The sequence below is a fragment of the Platichthys flesus genome, chromosome 2 (assembly GCF_949316205.1).
Source record: "Platichthys flesus chromosome 2, fPlaFle2.1, whole genome shotgun sequence".
Lineage (NCBI taxonomy): Eukaryota > Metazoa > Chordata > Actinopteri > Pleuronectiformes > Pleuronectidae > Platichthys > Platichthys flesus.
The window spans coordinates 6,704,011-6,725,068 of record NC_084946.1 but is presented as its reverse complement, the minus strand read 5'-3'; the positions used below and the strand labels follow the sequence as shown (position 1 = coordinate 6,725,068).

Sequence of the window (21,058 nt, the reverse complement as noted above, 5' to 3'; positions counted from 1 at the left end):
TCATAACCAGGCCAAACTCTGAATAGAAAGTGGGAACTATGAAACAAAGTGGGTCATTCCTGGTCCATATATGGGTATTAAATCTCCCAAAAAGCCAATATCTGTCAGTGAGACAGTTTTGTAGGATTTTGTCCTTGCTCATGATGCTGCATGCAGCAGGCTCCAGGGGGTGCTGGTGAACCACGGCAGCAGCAGCAGCATAAAGTTCAGCCTGGTCACATAATGGTAACTGTACTTTAAAGTCCTGCTCAGAGAAAGAGGTCTTTAACATATTGATATGACATCCTCTGGATTATTTAAGAGTGTAAGTTCTTTATGCGGAGTTGTGTTGAAGTCATGTTTTTGAGATGACAGCGAATCACTCCTCTTCAGCTGTTTTCAAGCCACTTGTCAAATCCACTGTCATTTCTGTAAAGGTCATCATCTACAGTCTTTGTCAAACCAACATCCAGACCAGCCTATGCTGAAACCAGCCTATGTCACCTCGGCTGAACCCACACAGTTAGCTCCAATGGGTTTTTTACATTGCTTTATCGATGAGTGTTTACTATGGTCTGTTTGTAAGTGAGTCATATTATTTTCAAACAACCTCAACAAAAAGAGTCACTTCTTAAGTGTCCAATCCCAACAGCCAACGTGGACAAAGTGTGTGATCAAGGTTTCAATACAAAATGAAAAATCTAAACAACAAATCCTGTCATTACATTTCATTTAGCTGACGCATTTATCCAAAGCGCCTTACAATAAGTGCTTTCAACCATGAGAGTACAAACCCAGAACAACAAGAATAAAGTAATTACAAATTTGCTTCAAGAAAGCCAAACTACAAAGTGCTATAGGTAAGTGGCATATAAGTGCTACCTTTTTTGTTTTGTTATTCAAGGTATAGTCGGAAGAGATGTAGACTTTCTGCTTGGTATAGTAAACAGTCATGATTTTGTTCAGTGTTCAGGCCAGTGAGGGAGCAACAAGCCGATTGGCCGATGCAGAGCGGAGTGAACGGGCTGGGGTGTATTGTTTCACCATGTCCTGGATGAAAAACTGTTGTCTTGCAATAATAAATACAAAAGAAAATAAGGAAAAACAATATTTTCAATATACCAAATCTATTTTCTGTATAGTTATTTATGTTATCATTAAAATCCCTTGCTGCTATTACTGTTGTAACTCTATTTATGGTTTATATTTACATATATGTTTTCCATATGTTGTACCTGAGTATAATGACAATAAATATATTTGAATCTTGAATATGGTAAGGAAAGGAAAGGAAAGGAAAGGTAAGGAAAGGAAAGGAAAGGAAAGGAAAGGAAAGGAAAGGAAAGGAAAGGAAAGGTAAGATAAGATGAGATAAGATCAACTTTATCCAAGGCTGGGGCTTGCAATCAAATTAAAATAATAAAAACCTTTAACTATTTACATAAATATCAGATATGAAAAATAATGATTTTTGATCATCATGATCTTCGAACTGTAATAAAGCCTGACATTAATAACAATAATAATAATAATTGGTACATTAAATACAGTGCACTGATAGAGGACCTCAGTATTCGCATGTGATGTGTGCATGGAGACAGCCCCCCCCCCCCCCCCCCCCCCACGCTGATCACAGGCATAGACTGTATCAGGCCTGCTCTCCCTACATGCAGGGGTACGTGCGTCGCATCCTGGGCTACAGACGCTGCTGTGCTATGTGATATCCACCCCACAGACCCTCAGCGAGCTTCCGACCAGACGTCTGCCTCTGCGGGCTCCACCGCCTGGAACCGAGGCTGTGCGTGGCCGTCGTCAAAGAGGCTGCGGGTGCGTAATGTGCGCCATGCGTCCACACCACACTGTCTTCGTTTGTGCTCCTCAAGACGAAAGACACAGCCCCGCCATCGGTGCATAGTGAGATGTGTTTCCATGTCTGCTGCTCCAGAGATGGTGCGTGAACCTGGACCAGGCGGCTCCGGTCCTGCAGAGCGAGGAGCATCACACCGCGATGGTTTCAGACTCTAGTGAGATGAAGGACAGAAAGAAGAGGAAGAAGAAACATTAAATACTTTATTTTATTTGTTTCTTTTCAAGGGGGATGAGCGCTCTTCATCGAGACTGATTTGATCTGATGCGTCTGAGAGGATTTGACTCCTGACGTCTTTCTCTGGATCGTGCTGTAATTCCATTCATCCCTGGCCGGATAGCACCGCTGGTGGATGAATGCATGTGGGAGTACGCACAAGCTCCCAGGCTGCACAGATGGCAAACACAAGTGAGTTTGGAGAGAGCAGCCCGTCCTTACAGAACTATGCGTCCACGACCCCTGCGGTCCAGCTGGCCTCCCTGGGTCTGATCATGGGCTTCAGCCTGCTTGGCAACGCGTCCCTGTCGCTGCTGCTGCTTAAGGACAGCTCCCTGCACAAGGCTCCGTACTACTTCCTCCTGGACCTGTGCCTGGCGGACGTGCTCCGCTCCGCCGTGTGCTTCCCCTTCGTGATGGCCTCGATCAGCGGCGGCTCCGTGTGGCCGTACAGCGCGCTCAGCTGCAAGATCGTCGCCTTCATGTCGGTGCTCTTCTGCTTCCACGTCGCCTTCCTGCTCTTCTGCGTCAGCATCACCCGGTACATGGCGATCGCCCACCACCGCTTCTACTCCAAGCGGATGAACCTGTGCACGTGCGTGGCGGTGATCTGCATGGTGTGGACCCTCTCCGTGGCCATGGCGTTCCCGCCGGTGTTCGACGTGGGCACCTACAAGTTCATCCGTGAGGAGGAGCAGTGCATCTTCGAGCACCGCTACGTGAAGGCGAACGACACGCTGGGCTTCATGCTGATGCTGCTCGTCATCGTGGGCACCACCCATGTGGTTTATATCAAGATGTTGTGCTTCGTGTACGACCACCGCAAAATGAAGCCGGCCCAGTTGGTGCCGGCAATCAGCCAGAACTGGACCTTCCACGGCCCCGGGGCCACCGGGCAGGCCGCCGCCAACTGGATCGCCGGCTTCGGCCGCGGACCCACTCCGCCGACGCTGGTCGGCATCCGGCAGGCGTCGCATCCAGGGAACAGGCGGTTGCTGGTGCTTGACGAGTTTAAGATGGAGAAGCGCATCGGGAAGATGTTCTACATGATCACGCTGACCTTCCTCGTCCTGTGGGCTCCATACATCAGCGCCTGCTACTTGAGGATATTCGGGCGGGGGGCTCCGGTGCCGCAGCTCTACCTGTCCGCCGCGGTGTGGATGAGCTTCGCCCAGGCGGGAGCGAACCCTATCATCAGCTTCCTGTTCAACAAGGAGCTCCGGGTGCGGCTCCGAGCCTGTTTCTCCTGCTGCCTGGGAACACAGACTCCCATGGAGCCATACTGTGTCATCTGAACCTCCAAACCCACACATGCAGACTTGGATCATTGGCTGAGTCCACACGCACTACACGTGGCAATGTTTACCAAACATTTTTAAACGAGCTCACTACGGTGTTCATTTCTAACTTAATGTTTGCCTGAACATGATCTGACTGATACAACATTATTGTTTCTCTCACCAACTGGGCTTCATTATTTGAATGTACACCTCTGCATGGGCTGTAGGTGACATTCAATGCAAATATAGCCCATATGACAAATACGCCTCATGATTGGTTGCCTTATTTATCGCTATATAAGCTTATAGCAACCTGATTTTATCCACTGTGTACCTGAATGTCATTTCGACCATTTATTTGTATATTTTTTTAATTATATTCCAACACATGTCTGCAGGTTGTTTGCCTTCTGAAGATGACTGAAACCACAGAACTTATTTTGTCCGCTGACTGGAGACCATTTCCTTGACTTCTGCAACCCACCTGGTGACTTGTCACATCAGTTTCACACAGATCTAAGTATATTTTTAATAAGGACAATGTCACCTTTGTAAAAATGTAAATCCACATTCCTCTTTTTCCTTATTTCTTTTAAACAGCTACCTTGTATAGTTCTTAATCTCTCTTATTTCCTTTTATGTTATTGCAAAATGTGTCCAACCTCACTTTAAAAAAGGGTATTTTGCTATTTCTTATCCATATTATTCATCTCATGGGTCAGTTGTGATGAGAAATGGGTCGATGCAACTTCCAGGTCTCATTTTTCTACGATTATGGACGCTGGGACGAATGTTAACAATCTGTTTCTTTGGAAAGGACGTTTTCATCGTTTGTATTTCTTAGCAAATAAAAAAGAAATGGATGATAAGCTGTTTTGGACTCCATCATCTGTTTTGAACAAGAGCTCTCTGCTTGATTTATCTCCTGTCTTGAATGCATCACGCTTTATTTCTATATATGAAAACTCCACTCTCAGTTATCATCGTGTTATTTACTTCTCCCCCTGCCGTGTGTTGCTACTCTGCATTTCTTCCTTGCACCTGAGAATGATTTAACAAGTTTTGAGTTTTGAAAAAGTGAGGGTTGCACCTGGGGTTTAAACAAATTGGCTGATAAATTAAAACCGACACTGGAATATTTGTATTAGTGTAGTAGTTTCTAACTTGTCATCCTGTCGCTATTTATAAGAGAACTGAGGTCATGTGTTGAATAGCATTTTTCATCAAACTGTCATTGCCTCAGAAAACCCTGCACGTCCAGGTTGTAACTCAGACTTTCCCTAAATATAATTTCCCTTCAATATCGTTAGGGTGGTTTTACAGTTAAATATACATGTTGATTTTATATTTCCTTACCAGGATTGTAATCCTTTAGTGTAAAGAATTATTTGCAACAGCACTTGGACCTTCATGTTGGGAAATAGACATTTCAAAAATTAAAGAACCTATGTGTGTAAGATTTAGCTAAAGCTTCATAGAGAAAATAATATTTGCATTACCAACTGATTATCAGTGGAATCAGTGTGACCAATTTCTATCAATTCTTTGCTTCAACATGCTTACGTTTAGCCCAATCTCATCATAATACGAGACAGAATCACAGAGCCCTCAGGTCTGACCTGAAGAAGTTATAGCCTCTTGTCTTGTTAATGCAACAATGGCTGAAGCTCTTCCCAAGTGACCACTTTCTGGAGCAGAGAAAACGTACAAGTAGCAACTGCAACTGATAAAGACACAGACTTGGACTCATGGTGCAAAAAATTGTGTCACCAACTCACCAACTATTCCCTACTTGAATATATTGAGTTCTATATAGAGAACTATATAGTTAGCTCAACAGTAAAGAAAGCAATGCTTTCTGACACTACTCAGCGCATTTTCACGCCAGTAATGTCTTTTTCTCAGAATTATGAAGCATAACAACAATAACTTAGGCAGTGGAAAATCCAACAGTAAATTTATAATGTTTATCATACATTTAAATGTATAAAGTTTAAATACTTTATTGCAAATAAAATATTTGTATGTAGAAATAGACTTGTTACCCGCAGTTTGTGCTTTGATGTGCTTCGCTGCTTGTATTAACATTTATAAGACAGGTCTGGCTGTTCCTTCTGCCCTCCTCCTCTCGTCTCTCCGCCATACCACAAGGCATGATGGTAGATGGTGCTCAGTCAGTGACCATCGGTTGGACACTATTTTTCATGTTGCATTATTGGAAACAATGAGGGTGCTGTATAGGGTATAAAACATTTCACTGAACATTTGGACACCACTACAAAATGGTGAACTCACCATATAGTGCACTAGTGATGTGTGAGTGATTTTGGATTTTGAAGTATTTCGTTGCGTTATTAATACCTGGTGTAACAACAGTATGTCAGTGTTACATTGTGACAGGTGGACAGATACCCTTGGTAAATCATACCTGCCTATTGTGAAGATTAAAGGTGTGAATTGTCCTTTAAACGACTGACATTCATGGATCTCTGCAAAGCACTTAACAAATATATAGATTCATTTTGATAAATTGTTTTTGTCCCACCTGACTACTAGTGAGACTTCCTCGAACCCCAATCCCCTCCTCCCTCATTAGCGTTGGGTTATTGATCCAGCTAACTGCCGCTGGATTCATTGACGTTGGCCTCGTTCACACCAAACTGCAGCGTTTAAGGACTGAGCACATCGCGCTGTGTCCCCTTGAGTTACTGTGAGGTTTTCCGGAGGTGAGGCCCCCTCATGTCACTCTGATCCGCCATACACCCCCGGGCTCCTCCACACACCGTCTGCCTTTCGATGCCTCCATAACTGTTAGCATCACAACACACCTGCTCCTTCCTGACAGCTGGCCGCGCTCGGTTACCAGTGTGCCGAGGTCTCACGGTGTAATTGCAGAGGCTCCTCGGCTGCAGGGAGGAAGTCTCTCGCCCACACGTGTTCTCGTGCAGTGCAGATGCAGGTCGGATACATATTTTTGGTACATCGTGTTGTCTTCAGGGCACGTGGGCTCTGCTGTGATGCTGGGAGAATGTAACTCTCTTTGCTGGGATTTCACTGCTGACTCTTTCCCTGACCTTTTCAGTGTTTCAGTCCACTGAGCCACGATGATGACCTCGTCACTGGGTTTTCCCAAAACAGTTCGGACAGCTGGAAGTAGCTTTAAATATCATCACCCAAAAAAAATAGAAAAAAGTGAATGTACAGTGATAAGGAGGGCAGACTCAGTCAGGCATGCAAAAATGTCAAACTGTTATAGACTCGAATAGAGAAGAAACTCCATTCAATTATTGCACTGCTTTAAGTTTTTTAGACTCACAATGGATAAAAACTGTCAAAATTGATCAAGCAGAAAAGCAGAAATAATTTTATATTTCATTCATTTCTCTTCCTTGTCAAATCCGTTTGGGATTCATAACCCACAATTCAACAGTACAGTTGAGATTCAGGTTCATAATAACTAGGGATGAGGAGCGGGCTACAGAGGTCAAGCTCACTTCTTTCTAACTTCACAACATTTTACCTTTTAAACTTCAGCTCAGACTTAAGTGCACATCAGATTTCATAGTGTTTGTAGGTGGAAGTAACAAGCTGTATTCACTCTTGTTACTGAAACAAAGTATTTACTTATACCTTTTGGAGTATTTCTTTTTCAATAATCAGTAATTTATCTCTTACCTAAGTAATTTTTTACAATATTTAAAAGTGGAAATCTTTACAGAGTATAATCTCAAATTAGTAAAGAGAATAACTTGTCAAGGCCTAAGACTACGCTACAATTAAATCAAGCTGCACCAAGTTCCACACAAAACCAGTCCTCTAAATAAGCTTGATTTCCTTTATCAAGATAAATGAAATACTCCCTAGGAAATCAGTGAATTCTGTGATAGAAATGTTACTATTAGGGCAATGATTGATATGAGGAACTACTTTGATGTTTAGAAGGATGAGCAAATGTTTCCCAGAGAAGTCAGGGTTGCACTCAAACTGATGTTATATGACTTCCTCACTGACAGGGTCACCTAACAAAGACTTAACAGCACGGGGGATTTGTGGTTGTAAACATTGGGAAAGGGATCTTGAAAACAGATATTACATTCCAGGGGTCTGGGAAAGAGTAGGTGACAGGATATTGGTCACCTATTACTTCACATCAAAGAGGTTGCTGGATAACATTTGTTTCCTCTATAGGAGGGGCTTGGAGATGTATAAAGTGCTGTTTTTTCTTGTATGTCATTGCTCATTGTATGAAATCTATCCCATGGTCTTGTATATTGATGCCCAACTGCAGATGTAGAATAAACTTCCAGAAAGACATTGTAATGACTTGTGCTTGACTATTGAGAAATTCCCATGACAATTCCTTGATCCAACCTCTGATCCGGATCCACAACAATATTTAACAGGTTCTTCCCTGATCCATACCTCACCCTTAAGTTTCATGGTATCAGTCCAGTAATTTTTGTGTCATCTTGCTGAACACAAACAAACATACCAAATAACCAACAATCAAACAGACAGGAGTGAAAACATTACGTCTTTGACAGAGCTTACAAAAGACGCACGATGAAGTTCAGTCGTGTAAGAATGCAACAAATCGGCAGCTGCAGCCGAGAATAACATTTTGATTTGATGCACCACCCAGCGACCACGGCAAGTATCCCAAATCAAACACAACAGGCATGACAAACAGGTGGTTGCTGGGTCTAGGTAGACTTTAAATACAAAAAACTGACAGTGGATCCTTCAGTTGGGATCTCTACCATCACTTCTACCATCAGTGAGGTGTGTAGCACCATTCAGGTGCACTAAAAGCAGACTGTGGAAGATGGTTCAAGGTTTAGAGAGCTGTGTTAGGGTTTGGTTAGTTTGTTGGCTGCACCTGAAATGGCAGGCTATATGATTTATTTATAGTTTAATATTGCTACTTACAGTGCTTAGACAACTGCAGTGGTGAGCGCACGGCAGATAGACAGCATGTATGCAGGGAAAGACCAGCACAGGTCTGGAGCCTAAATATGTGTTCTAATTCATTACTTTCCATCATTATTATCAAAATACAGTATTTGACTCCCCCTTTTAAAAATTTTAACAAAGTTATTTACACAGAGTTTATCTGACTAACTCTAAACATTTTAATCTAAGTAATTAAAATTCCACTTCAGTAAAGTTTATTTTAAGTAACAGCACTTTGTTTGAGTACAATTACATCCAGTGCTCTATCCAACCCTGTACATATTAACTTCAGTGTCTCATTGTTTCAACTGTAATCAAGTTAACAGCCAACATGATCTTTGAATCACTAATCAATTCATTTTAACACATGACGTTATACTTTGTTATTCCCATGTAAATAAATCAGACCTAATTCCGTCTGAAGTCATTATGATGCTTCCAGTATAAACATTGTATGTGTCCTTTCTTTCTCTATCAACCTCTATATATCACGTCTATCCATCCAGGACTAAAATACATTGCTTGAGTGTATGATTGATACAAGTCAATGCTTCATACATTAGACAAATTAAAATATATGCCCTGGAGTCTTGAACAAATGCTGTGAGTCATTGGCTTACAGTGAAATATTTCCTAGACGTCTTGCTGTTTCCTGGTGTTGTAAAGACCTGCTGCAGAAGTGAGGTGAGAAGAGACGTGTCTCCCATCTTTTAACAGCAATTAAAGTGCCCTCCAAGTTTTTCTTTTTGGTCTTTGCATTAAGAATGAAAAAAAACGGTCACATCTGCTGTGTGGTAATTAGTGGATAATGAAACTGTTACCCAATTTGTACATCTTAGTCAGCATGTCGTGTTATTGTCAGTGAAATAATGTACTCTTCTCCTCATGTATCCCTAATCTGAACGATGTATGTGTGTGTGTGTGTGTGTGTGTTTGTGTGTTTGTGTGTGTGTGTGTGTGTGTGTGTGTGTGTGTGTGTGTGTGTTTGTGTTTGTGTGTGTGTGTGTTTATTTATGCATATTAATGACTCACTGAAACTCTTTACTCACAGATGAAAACCGGTTTAACATGGACTATTCAGAGGGAAGATTATTCCGGCCTTTAAAGGCTGGTTGCAACATGTGTTTTGATACAATTTACCATATTAAATTAAATCTAATTAGTCATAGAAAGGATCACCATCATTCACTATGACACAGGTGGAAGTCCTCACCCTACTTTACTCTATAAGTTGAGTCAAGTTGGGTAAAGCAAGTCACATGAACTTTCGATGATCTATCCAAGTTTCCACGTTAAAATCAATATCGTCAAAAACAGTAGCATGTTTATTTTCAGCAGCGTGTAAGCAGCCAGCCCACACTTTATACATCTTACTAACATTTTACATTTTGTGCCAGTCAATAATAAGCCAATGTCAGATGGCAGCATGTGAAACTAATGGTCACAGTTTGTCACAACGTTTCCCCGATGACAATGACATGCTGCAGTGGTAGCATGTTTGCTTCTCTATCTAGTTAGTTAACCGGTTTCATTTTATTATATTCGTCATTACAAAAATAATTACCCAGGGGCAGTTACCTGGGTACTGGCCCCAACTGAAATGTGATTGGTCCCTGAAGTGCCCCTGTCCTGTCAGGAGTTTCCCTTTTTTTTGTTTCTAAGCTTTTTTGAACAACGCAAGGTGCTTGAACAAAGAAGAACCCTTAAGTTATTTATTCATAAGAAAACAAATTTTGACACACTAAATGTCAGATTCTTATTGTATAAGCTGATTACAATAGCATAACTCAAACACAAACAGCTTCTAACTGACGTTTGAACAGACAGTAATTAAAGACACATTTGTATACAAGTCTGTGTGGGATTTAGATGTAGTGATGGTCAAGTCACTGATTTGTGAGTTGAAGACCTTGCATACCACTGAGCACTAACATCATCCACAATATAATCCAAAACTCAGACACATTATCTAATGATATAGCTGCGCTAGACGACATTGCCCTTGCTTCCACCAAAACAGTCAGGAACTTGGGAGTGATCTTCGATCCTGATTTATCCTTAATAGTCACTTAAAACAAATTTCTGGGACTGCCTTTTTCCACTCGCGTAATATCTCAAAAATAAGACATGTCCTTTCGCAAAAAGATGCAGAAAAACTAGTCCATGCCTTTGTTACATCGAGACTGGACTATTGTAATTCATTATTATCAGGCTCCAGCAGTAAGTCGTTAAAGACTCTACAGCTTGTCCAAAATGCCGCAGCACGTGTCCTGAGGAGAACAAAGAAAAGAGAGCACATTTCTCCAGTATGAGCATCGCTACACTGGCTTCCAGTTAAATCTAGAATATAATTTAAAATTCTCCTCCTCACCTTCAAGGCCCTTAATAATATAGCGCCTTTTTACCTTAAAGAGCTGTAAGTACCTTATCAACCCACTAGAGCACTCCGCTCCCAGAATTCAGGCCTACTTGTCGTCCCTAAAGTCTCTAAAAGTAGGGTAGGAGCCAGAGCTTTTAGCCATCAAGCCTCTCAGCTGTGGGATATTCTACCACTTTCAGTTCGGGAGGCAGACACCATCTGTTCGTTTAAGAGTAGGCTCAAAACCTTCCTTTTTGATAAAGCTTATAGTTAGAGCTAATTAGTGCGGCAGAACGTAACATGTTCTATTTTATGACACATGACACACGGAGCTTCTCTTTCCAGCTTCTCCTTCCTCTTCTCCATCCCTATCCCCCTTCCCCGGAATCCCTTTGCTTTATCACCCGCAGATCCAGGGCCTCTGTGGCCGCACCATGGATTACGGTTTGTGGATCGCGCACCGGGGGTCGCGGTGTTGGATCCAGTGTGGCGGATTCTGTGTCATGTGGGCTGATCGTGGTGCTGGTGGCGGACCCTGTGTCGCGTTGGCATTGGGTACGGGCGGTGGACCAAGACCGTGCTGGTGGCTCTTTGTGGGTCCTGGTGGGCGGCGGTGGACGGTGACTGAGGTCTGGAGTGGCGTCTGGTCTGGATGGTGGATCGTAGTCCTACTGGTTGCTGACCATGGACTGTGATTGCAGCGGGACTCCTTGGCATGTCATGTTGGGGTTGTCGTTCGGGATGTCTACCCTCATCAAATGCTGCTAGAGACTTTGATTATTGATGATGTTTTCCTACACGTGGCATCTATTGCACTTCTGTCCGTCCTGGGAGAGGGATCCCTCACATGTGGCTCTCTCTGAGGTTTCTACGTATTTTTACCCTGTTAAAAGGGTTTTTAGTAGTTTTTCCTTACTCTTGCTGAGGGTTAAGGACAGAGGAGGTCACACCCTGTTAAAGCCCTATGAGACGAATTGTAATTTGTGAATATACAAATAAAATTTGATTGATTGATTGATTGATTGAAAACTCCAAGTTTTTGTATTTTTGGACTGGCCCCCTTTAATTGTGTGTTGGCCGAGGCTAGTCCAGTTGTCAGGTTTCCACGTGTGCAAATGTAACTATTCTGCATTCTTGCAGTCTTTTCAAGTCATGTGTCCGAAGACTATCAAGTCACCAAGTCAAAGACCAGTATTCTATCCATGTCAGTCAAGCAATGTGTGCGTTTTCAAATTTGTGACCTTACTTCTCCACTACAAGCTACTTTTTTGTGCTTTGATTTATAATTCGCAATAAGGTAACTGTTTTATCCAAAAGGGCTAAATATTTAAGAAATATGGACATATAAGATGAATTAGTCATACCAAATCCAATAAAGTTAATCCAATCAACATTCAAAGTGGTAAAGTGTGAACACAGGTTAAGGTAGAAAATGTAGTATATGATGAAGTTTGAATCGTGGACATTTTTTTAATTGGCTTGAAAACTTATACATTCATCAATCAGCAACTGTATTCTCCTTTAAATACATTGTGTAACTTGACTTGAACCAAAAAATGAAAAAATAAAAAAATGAAAAAAACAAAATAGTTCCAGTGCAGGTTCTGAACAGTAGTGTAACTGCTGTGTTGGTCCTCAGAGGTAGTAGTCTGGATACTTGTACGGTGAGAGACACTTTGACCTGCCCTCCTCAAAGGTGATACACGACAGGTTGGGCAGACAGGGGCAAGTGTGATGGAGTCTTTTGCCAAAGAAAGGAACCTGGAGGCAGAAAAGGAAACACCCCTGATATGAAACATGCTTCAAGCACATCAGATTTAATAGATGCAGTGAAAAGTGATGACGCAAGTGACAGCAGAGTCCTTATTAACTGCTGCTTTGACTTTGATATGGCTTCCTGTGTCAGTTTGAAGGGGAGGGTCCAGGGGATAAGTTTGGACAAGAAGACAATTCAATTTACAAAACCTTCTCTGCTGCTCTCTTTGCAAAGGAGAACATGTCTCAGCTCCGTTCCCTTTACCATACAACTTGCGTCATCGCCACCATGATATCAGATGGATGGCGTGATACTTCACAGAATAGAGTGGAGAACAGAGGGGTCAGACGGCGGAGGTGGCTCATCTCACCTTGTGGCTCATGGGGTGACAGTCATCTCCCTCCTGTCCCATGGGTGTGCATATACGCAGGCTCCTGATCCATAAACTCACAGCACAACACATCCCTCCTCCACACTGAGAGTCTTTCTCACAGGCCTGCACACACACACACACACACACACACACACACACACACACACACACACACACACACACACACATCGTTTAGATGCAGTCACATTATTTATTTATGCTTATTAATGACTCATGCAGTCATGTAATAACTTTTAATTTTTAAATCCTCATGCAAAAAATAACATCGGCTTATGATTAATGAATGTAAACACTTTTCTTTTCTTGTGAATTTATATCCTTATAATACTAATTTCTAATTATAGGAACCTTTCAGTTTTTAGATTTAAAAGACTTATAAACTTATAAAACAGGATTTAAACTGGAGTCCCTTGCTCCATGTCTTATCAAGTAGAATAATTATGAATGCAATAACATAAGGCTCACATGTTTAAAATGTTATGTAATGTAATTAAACACATGATGCGATTATCATTATGTTCCATAAGTTGTATTGCATGTCCTGTGTGAGTGGTTTTACCTAAAGAGTGTAAAGCGCTCATGGTTAAATGTTGTCACACCATTTGTAATATCATACCTCCACAAAACTCTAGTCAGGAGTGGTGGTGATTTACAGTTATGAGCGTTGGGATAAGACTGAGTGACAGCTCTCACTTTGGATGAGATGAAGGGAGCACGATGGAGAGGAACACAAGCGATTTCATGTGACAGAGGACGATGAAAATCCCCCTGTGGTTTATGGCTGCATGCTCCTCTCTCAATTCACATCAGCAACGCAGCGGCACAGCGTTGTGACAGGAACAATGTTTTATTTGCAGGTTATTGCCATGATGTGCGCTCATAAATCCTGATTTGAAAATGGCTGATCATTCAAAGAATAACCTCGCACCTTCAGATATTGGTTGTTACAAATAGATGTGTATTTACATTGCATTTGCTACTTTATATTCTGGTCATCCAACAAGCATTTGAAATCGTAATCTCTTACAAACCCAAGAACCCTGTGTATGTGTGCCTATTCTGAAATGACTTCAATTTTACATATATATATATATATATATTTTTAAACACAAAACTGTAAAATTGTACATTTTCAGTACAAGGTGTTTTTTCCTTAGCTGAACTTTTAAAGTAGCTTAAAATCAAAACCCTTAGATTTTTATTTGTTTAATAATTTTCCTGTTCTTTAAAGATATCTAAAGATATTGATATATGTTAAGCACAAATTAGCTTAGTTAACAAGTTAAGCTATTTACTTTAGGGTGCCTTTGCTGTAAAATCTTGATTCTTAATTCTTTATAACTTGCATGAATGAATTTTTCATATTTCCAATTTAAACCAAAATTATTAAGCAGTGCACACCAATCGATATTTTCTTTTAAAAATAGGAGTTATAAAATCATATATACTTATTATATACTGCATATTTCCCTCGTGCCGAGAGCTTCCCCCTGCCCTGCGAGGAATCTACCTGTTTGCTTCCACTTACCCCTGTGATGACGGCTGAGGATCCATGGGACACCAACAACAGTGTGAAGAGCAGTAGGACGAAGGACCTCATGATGAAGAGCTTTCTCTGCGCTCCCGTACCCGCCGGGGAGAGTAGTAAGGATGCTGAGGCTGATGGACGTCGCTGCATGTGCATACGTGACAGACGGCAGAGACAAGTGGCCTCCAAACTCTTGTTTGGCTGAGGTTTATAAACCCAGCCCGCCGCTCAGAAACTCTGTGACTCACTCACACGAGCATCGCCTTGCGAAAAAGAAGACCAAGGTAAACTTAAACACGACAACACCCCTGCCTTCAGTTCTCTGACAGTGCCCTTTGCCATCGCTTCAAATTGTCATGCCAAAAACACAGCTCCTTATACACTCACTCCTGCTGAATCTGGTCAGAATCAGCACAAATACAACATCCTGTTTTATTCTGCGTCCTTTTTTTTCTCCACCTCACCTTTTCAGACTCCAAGGCCACAGCTTTGCAAATATCTTTTCAAAGAAACTGTTCACAATGGTCACAATGACAGCACCTCTACTTAACAGATGTCAATCTCTGAGGCATTCCTGATGATTAATATACTTAAGTGACTGAGTACACACAGTGAATTGCATTGAAAAAATGAACTCCAACACCCTGCATGAAGAAGAGGCACCAGGGTCTGAAATTTCATCATCATAAATGATAAACCACAAACCATGAACCATGAAAGAAATGTTGGAATCTTTCTAATGTCCTGATTTCAAAACAGCAGTATTAGAACATTTTAGATACACAATGTGAGTGACAACCCTCATTACCAGTTACTTGAGTAAGTAGTTTTAGGTAATTAACTACTGATATTTAGCCTGACGTTGTCATACTCACAATTCTAGTCAGAATGTGAGTCTGAGACCGCTCCATTGGGCTGTGATTGTGGGGCGTGTTTCAACCGAACCAGAAAAAAAATGCCCCTTGTCTCAATTGGATAGACCTACAACCAATCAGAGCAACATAGTATGTGACGTATGTTAAGCGACGCATTGTGAGTTATTTACTAACGCCGGGTTCACACCAGACGCTGAAGCGACGCCAAAGCAAAGCTTAAGCGCAGCGCCAAGCCTTAAAGAAACAGCTGGCCCCCATCCACTCGAGTCTATTTTTGCGCTTGACACGAGCGTATCGCGCCAGGAAACACACTGAAAAAGGATTTTAAAAGATATTGATGACATATTTTTGGCGTCGCCTCTGCGTTCTCTGTTCCTCTTTCAAAATGAATACGCTGTCGATGTCTTCTAAAACAGACTCAATGGCAGCATCTACACATCTCAGCTCTCCAGCGGCAGGCATGATTGTTGAAAACAAATTCAACCGAAGCGCACTTTGATGACGTGTTTGATTACGTTACTGTTGATCATCTGTCCATCATCGTATAAAGCCCGCCCTGACAATCTGATTGGTCCGAACAGTTTCTGTTCTGGCATAATTTCTCCCCAACAGAGCAACTTCAGAATGAACTCCCCGACCTCCAATGTTGTGGGCGGGGCTAAGTTCGTCTCGGCTAACTGATATTATTAATAAGGAAAGAATGAATATTTGCAGGCATGTTCTGTCTAATATTAATATCAATCCCGCTGATTCATGAATGAAATAATAAAAGTAACCGTTTGCTGTAGCCCTCCCTTACAGTGTATGATTTGTAATATATGGTTAATAGATGGCAGACTAAGAATTACCAAGAATAACTGTACTCATTTTCAATCATTTTCAGGATTTTCTTTCATCGGGTTTAGCAGCAGAAATGCTCGACACATGTCATGAGGTGAGACCTTTAGAGACTTCTCATGAGGAAATAGTACTATCGAAAGAAGTGATGTGTTTCAGAACTATGGCATCTCTTGTAAAGCTCCCCGACATGTTCAATCAACACTTCTGAGCTAAATCTGTCTTCGTCCGGCACATTGGCACTGACAGCTGAGTCACACAAGACAACTGAAGAATCCAGCATTCAACGGTGGCCCATTAATACCATATCTATATATCTATATAATGTATATATATATATACACACATTACATAACTTTTCTAGTTATTGATCTGCTAAAGTATTGTGAAACATTACTCGTTACTTTTTTGAGTTTTGTGACACAAACGTTAGCTGTGTCAAAATGTCCAGAGCTCCTCTCTTCCCACGTGTTCCTCTGTATTCTTTATAGATTTTGAGAGACCATAAACCGGCAAAACATTGCTTTGCGTTGGTAAGTGCACACAGCTCTCCAGACGTACCATCCTCAGACAACTGGTTACATTCCCATCAAGACTTAAGACCTCTATTTGTGGTATTTATATGATATGGCAGACTATTGATTGGTGAAGCTCACTCAATGTCAATTCAAATACAATGATGTTTCCTTGGGGTTTTGAAGGGATAGTTTACTGAAAAAGGAAAATTCTGTCATTATCTACTCACCACTATGTCGATGGAGGGGTGAGTGAATTGTTTGGGTCTACAAAACACTTCTGGGGTCCCAGGGGTAAACTTTGTTAGACCAGAATCCAATACAATTGAAGTCAATTGTTACTGATTTTTCAGAAGTAATAAAACAACAGAAAAAACACAACATGCCTCCATACTGCTCCTGTGGTGTCATTCAGGTGTCTGCAAGTGCATACATTTATATAAGGGTACAGTCAGAATACAGTAAAGGCTATAATCAGAGTTTTTCACCACACAAGCCTCAGTGCATTGAAGTGAAATAGGTAAAATAATTACATCAGTTCTGATTTTATCATACGTTTATTTCTGCTGGTAAAAAAAAATCCTAAAGAAAACACTGGTATAGCAAACAGGAATGAGTTGATGCCCAGTTTAAATCCACTTATCTGGCAACCGACGTAATCCTGTCGGACGTGACGTCTGTCCGCGACGCACATAGCAGCCAAAGATTTCACAACTCCGTCATCTGAAATCATTGAAGCAGCTGTGCACCTTATTCTGATTGTATCAAACAGAAGGTCATGGTCAGAAGAAAAGAAAAGGTGGTGCAGAGAGGAAGAGAATTAAGAAAAGAACAGCGCTTTCCTGAGATGCAGCTTAATACAGAAAAATAAGCAACATGTTATCCAGGAAGGGGTTCAGTCCGTGAATGCATGATTTAATTAATTAATTAAAATACACAAAAGAAGTAATGGTAAATAATAAATATGATTTCTCATTACTACTGTATGAATCAACTTCATAATAAAGAAAAACTTAAATTCAAACAACAAAATAACAGACTGTCATTGCGAAACTGCCAGTTTTTTTCACATTCTAATTTCCCTTCAAAATGACAGTTCAGAGTCTCAGTCTCACAAAATGGTGACAATCTGAGGTAGTATTTCAAAGTAAAAACCCTTTGGGAATATTGTATTTTATTCTCAAAATAGAGGGAGATTCAAATGTGTTTGAGAAAGATGATTTTATTGAAAGATGGAAAAGGGCGGTGAGTTACTGAGCCGCCCGCTTGTTTACTAGTCTGGTAACCATTACATCAACCAACAGGTTTATCCTACAAAATTTGAGGTCTGGTACTTTGTATGAAAAGGGTGGCCTGGAATGTAGCCTGAATTATTGTCCCAGTTCGCCCTTGCTTGCGTCTTGCATCATTCATCTTCGTCTTCACCACCTTTTTCTTGTGTCCCTGCTCCCTACCTCTGTACGGGGGTGTGAGTCTGACCTGGTGTCCTGCAGCACGGGAGCCCCACAAGGAACCGTTCTAGCTCCATTCCTCTTCACCATCTACACCTCGGACTTCTCACACAACTCCACTAACTGCTACCTGCAAAAGTACTCTGACGACTCTGCAATCGTCGGCCTCATTTCCGCCGGTGATGACAGGGAGTACAGAGAACTCCTCCAGATCAACTCTGTAAAAACCAAGGAGCTGGTGGTGGACTTCCGCCGGAGTAAACACTCTCCTCCGACACCAGTGAACATCCAGGGAACGGACATTGACATCGTGAGATCTTATAAGTACCTGGGTGTTCACCTGAACAATAAACTGGACTGGACTGATCACACACAGGCTATCTACAAGAAGGGACAGAGCAGACTGTATCTGCTGAAGAGTCTGAGGTCTTTTGGTGTGCAGGGAGCACTCCTGAGGACCTTCTTCGACTCGGTGGTGGCATCAGCCATCTTCTTTGGAGTGGCCTGCTGGGGCAGCAGCATCTCTACAGCCGACAGGAAGAGACTTAACAAGCTCATCAGGAGGGCCACTAGTGTGCTGGGGTGTCCACTGGATACGGTGGAGATGGTAGGAGACAGGAGGATGGTTGCTAAGTTATCCTCCCTGATGGACAACTCCTCCCACCCCATGTGGGACACCCTGGCAGCTCTAAACAGCTGTGTGAGGGAGAGGTACAGCAGGTCCTTCCTTCCTGCTGCTGTCAGACTGTACAACCAGCTGTGATCCCTTTGAACACACTTGTGCAATTTATATAATTATTTAATTTAATTATTTAATTATTTAATTGTTCTATTATTTACAATTTATTCACTATTTACTTTTTTTTGCTCAATGTTGTTTTTTGTTTCTTACTATGCTGTTTTTTTGCTCTTTCTTTTGCTCTTGTTGCACTGTACCTGCGTTGCTGTTGTAAACCCTCAAATTTCCCCACTGTGGGACTATTAAAGGATTCTATCTATCTATCACACCTTTTTGTACTGTTTCCCATACCTCTTCCTTCATATTTCTACTCTTTTCTTCTTTATTCTTTTCACCTCCTTCTCTTCCAGCTTTTTCTTTTAATCTCTTATATCCTCTGAATCTCTTTTATATATATCTCTCCTCCATGCCATCCTCTCCTGTTATTGTTTCTCTCAATTGCTCCACCTTTCCACCTCTTTTTCTTTTCTACACTTTTCTCCATACACCCTAGTTACAGACATCTCAGTGATTTGTGTGAAAACATTTTTTTCTTTACTTGTTGAATTTCTTTATTTGTGTTTGTGGTTTATTCTGAAACGTCTGTAACTCCCACATGACTTGTGTGGGAAGAAGCAGATTCTACCAGTAACAGGCATCCTAACACAGCACACACCCACATCATTATTACAGTAATCATGTCGACAAAGAATTCTGCTAAGCACTGGGAATCTCTATATAAATTACTGGCAGCATGTTTCTGGACACAGCAATATATTTATTCCAGGATCCAAACTGATTGCCTGCGGCTGAAATATGGCAACTTCTCCACTACACACTCACCCATTTGTCCATAGTATATGTCTACATGTCATGGGGCTGCAACAAGTTGCACATTTGTGGGATAATAATCTACAACAGCAGAACAGTTGTAGCTCCAAGTGGAAATCCAATTGTCACGTACACCAACCCCTTATTTCTTTGGAGGACAAGATCTCCTGAAAGACGTCTCTCGGGAAGCAGTTGAGGCGTGTGAAGAAGAAGGCCAGCAGAGAGGACCTTGGCCTTCAGATGAAATTGTATTCAGCTTGTGTTGCCTTATAATGGAAGAGAATTTCTTAATTCCACCCACCTCATCAGATGGAGCCATAGAGCTGTATCTCTCCCTGAGAGCCCACATACTTAAACCCTTATGCAAACTGCTGTACAGTGACACATTTGGCAAGTTAAACAATAATATATGTGATCTGGTTAAAACTTATGATTATAAAATAGGTTAGGGTAAGGGGCTATGTGGTTGGTAAAGGGCTATATTGCCTTAAAATGTGTAGATTGTAGATTAAAAAAAATTCAACCCTGGGGCATTCTAGATTTGAGTCATGTTTTGTGCCGGACGCAGTTAAGCATGTATTGGGGAGTCTACCTCCACCCGAGACCTGATCATATGATAAAAGGAAACGCTAACACCTTATATTCACATAATTTTTCCCCTTACAACGTGATAACTTTGAAATGTTTCATATTATATAAGACTTTGAAAACTAACAGGAGCCAGAACAACGTGAAAGTGTTTCGCTGTCACGGTTTGAGGGAGGAGATGGACCCAGGATGCAGAGATTTTAACAAAAAGGTATTTAATATAATAAAAGGCTTTAAACAAGACAAAAACAAAACACTAACACTAGCAGGTAAGTTCAGGCGACAAAGTGCACGGAGAACAAGGAAGCAGGAGAAGCTGGTCGAGACAGCTGAAACAGACAAACCGTATCTGCCACGTGTGGAAACCAGTAGCACAACAACGAGTACCAACTGACACCAGACAAAGGGAAACAGAGGCTTAAATACACAGCAGGACGGCCGGGGCAATTACACCAGGTGAAACACATGAGGATTGGAGAGCACAATCAAAGACAGGAAGTGAGACACCGAGAAGCTGAAACAAGACAGTTAGAGCAAGGCTACAAAATAAAACAGGAAATAGAAAACACACAGACTGAAATTAACAAACTAAAATGACAGGACACCACAGCACCCCCCCCTCAAGGACCGGATTCCAGACGGTCCATAACCGAGACAGGTGGGAGGAGGGGGGAACCGGAGGAGGGAATCCGGGAGGTGCCCAGGGTCTCGGGCCAACGGCTTTGTGGCTGAGCACAGAAGCTCGGGAGGACGGCGCCGTGGCCGATCAACGGCCGAGTTCGTAGGCTCGGGAGGGCGGCACCGTGGCCGCTCAGGGACAGAGTTCTGAAGCTCGGGAGGACGGCGCCGTGGCCGCTCAGGGAGAGAGTTAAGAAGCTCGGGAGGGCGGCGCCGTGGCCGCTCAGGGACAG

General features: G+C 42.0%; 2 protein-coding genes across 2 annotated transcripts; one reads left to right on the top strand and one right to left on the bottom strand.

The window, feature by feature from the left end:
• Nucleotides 1-2,078: 2,078 nt before the first annotated feature.
• Nucleotides 2,079-4,281, top strand: gpr27 (G protein-coupled receptor 27). Its single transcript, XM_062411478.1, has one exon. The coding sequence runs from the start codon at nucleotides 2,203-2,205 to the stop codon at nucleotides 3,355-3,357; it is 1,155 nt and encodes a 384-aa protein (XP_062267462.1). The 5' UTR covers nucleotides 2,079-2,202; the 3' UTR covers nucleotides 3,358-4,281.
• Nucleotides 4,282-12,117: 7,836 nt separating this feature from the next.
• prok2 (prokineticin 2) lies at nucleotides 12,118-14,674 on the bottom strand. Its single transcript, XM_062394614.1, has 4 exons — nucleotides 14,660-14,674; nucleotides 14,333-14,533; nucleotides 12,781-12,906; nucleotides 12,118-12,415 (listed from the first exon to the last, which is right to left on the bottom strand). The coding sequence occupies exons 1-4, from the start codon at nucleotides 14,672-14,674 to the stop codon at nucleotides 12,290-12,292; spliced, it is 468 nt and encodes a 155-aa protein (XP_062250598.1). The 3' UTR covers nucleotides 12,118-12,289.
• Nucleotides 14,675-21,058: the final 6,384 nt, after the last annotated feature.

Coding starts and splice junctions, on each gene's coding strand:
- gpr27 (XM_062411478.1), top strand. CDS start 2,203: ATGCATGTGGGAGTACGCACAAGCTCCCAGGCTGCACAGATGGCAAAC.
- prok2 (XM_062394614.1), bottom strand. Junction 12,907..14,332: donor CCTCAGCCGTCATCACAGGG/GTAAGTGGAAGC, acceptor GTGTGTGTGCAG/GCCTGTGAGAAAGACTCTCA. Junction 12,416..12,780: donor GTCACCCCATGAGCCACAAG/GTGAGATGAGCC, acceptor TTCTGCCTCCAG/GTTCCTTTCTTTGGCAAAAG.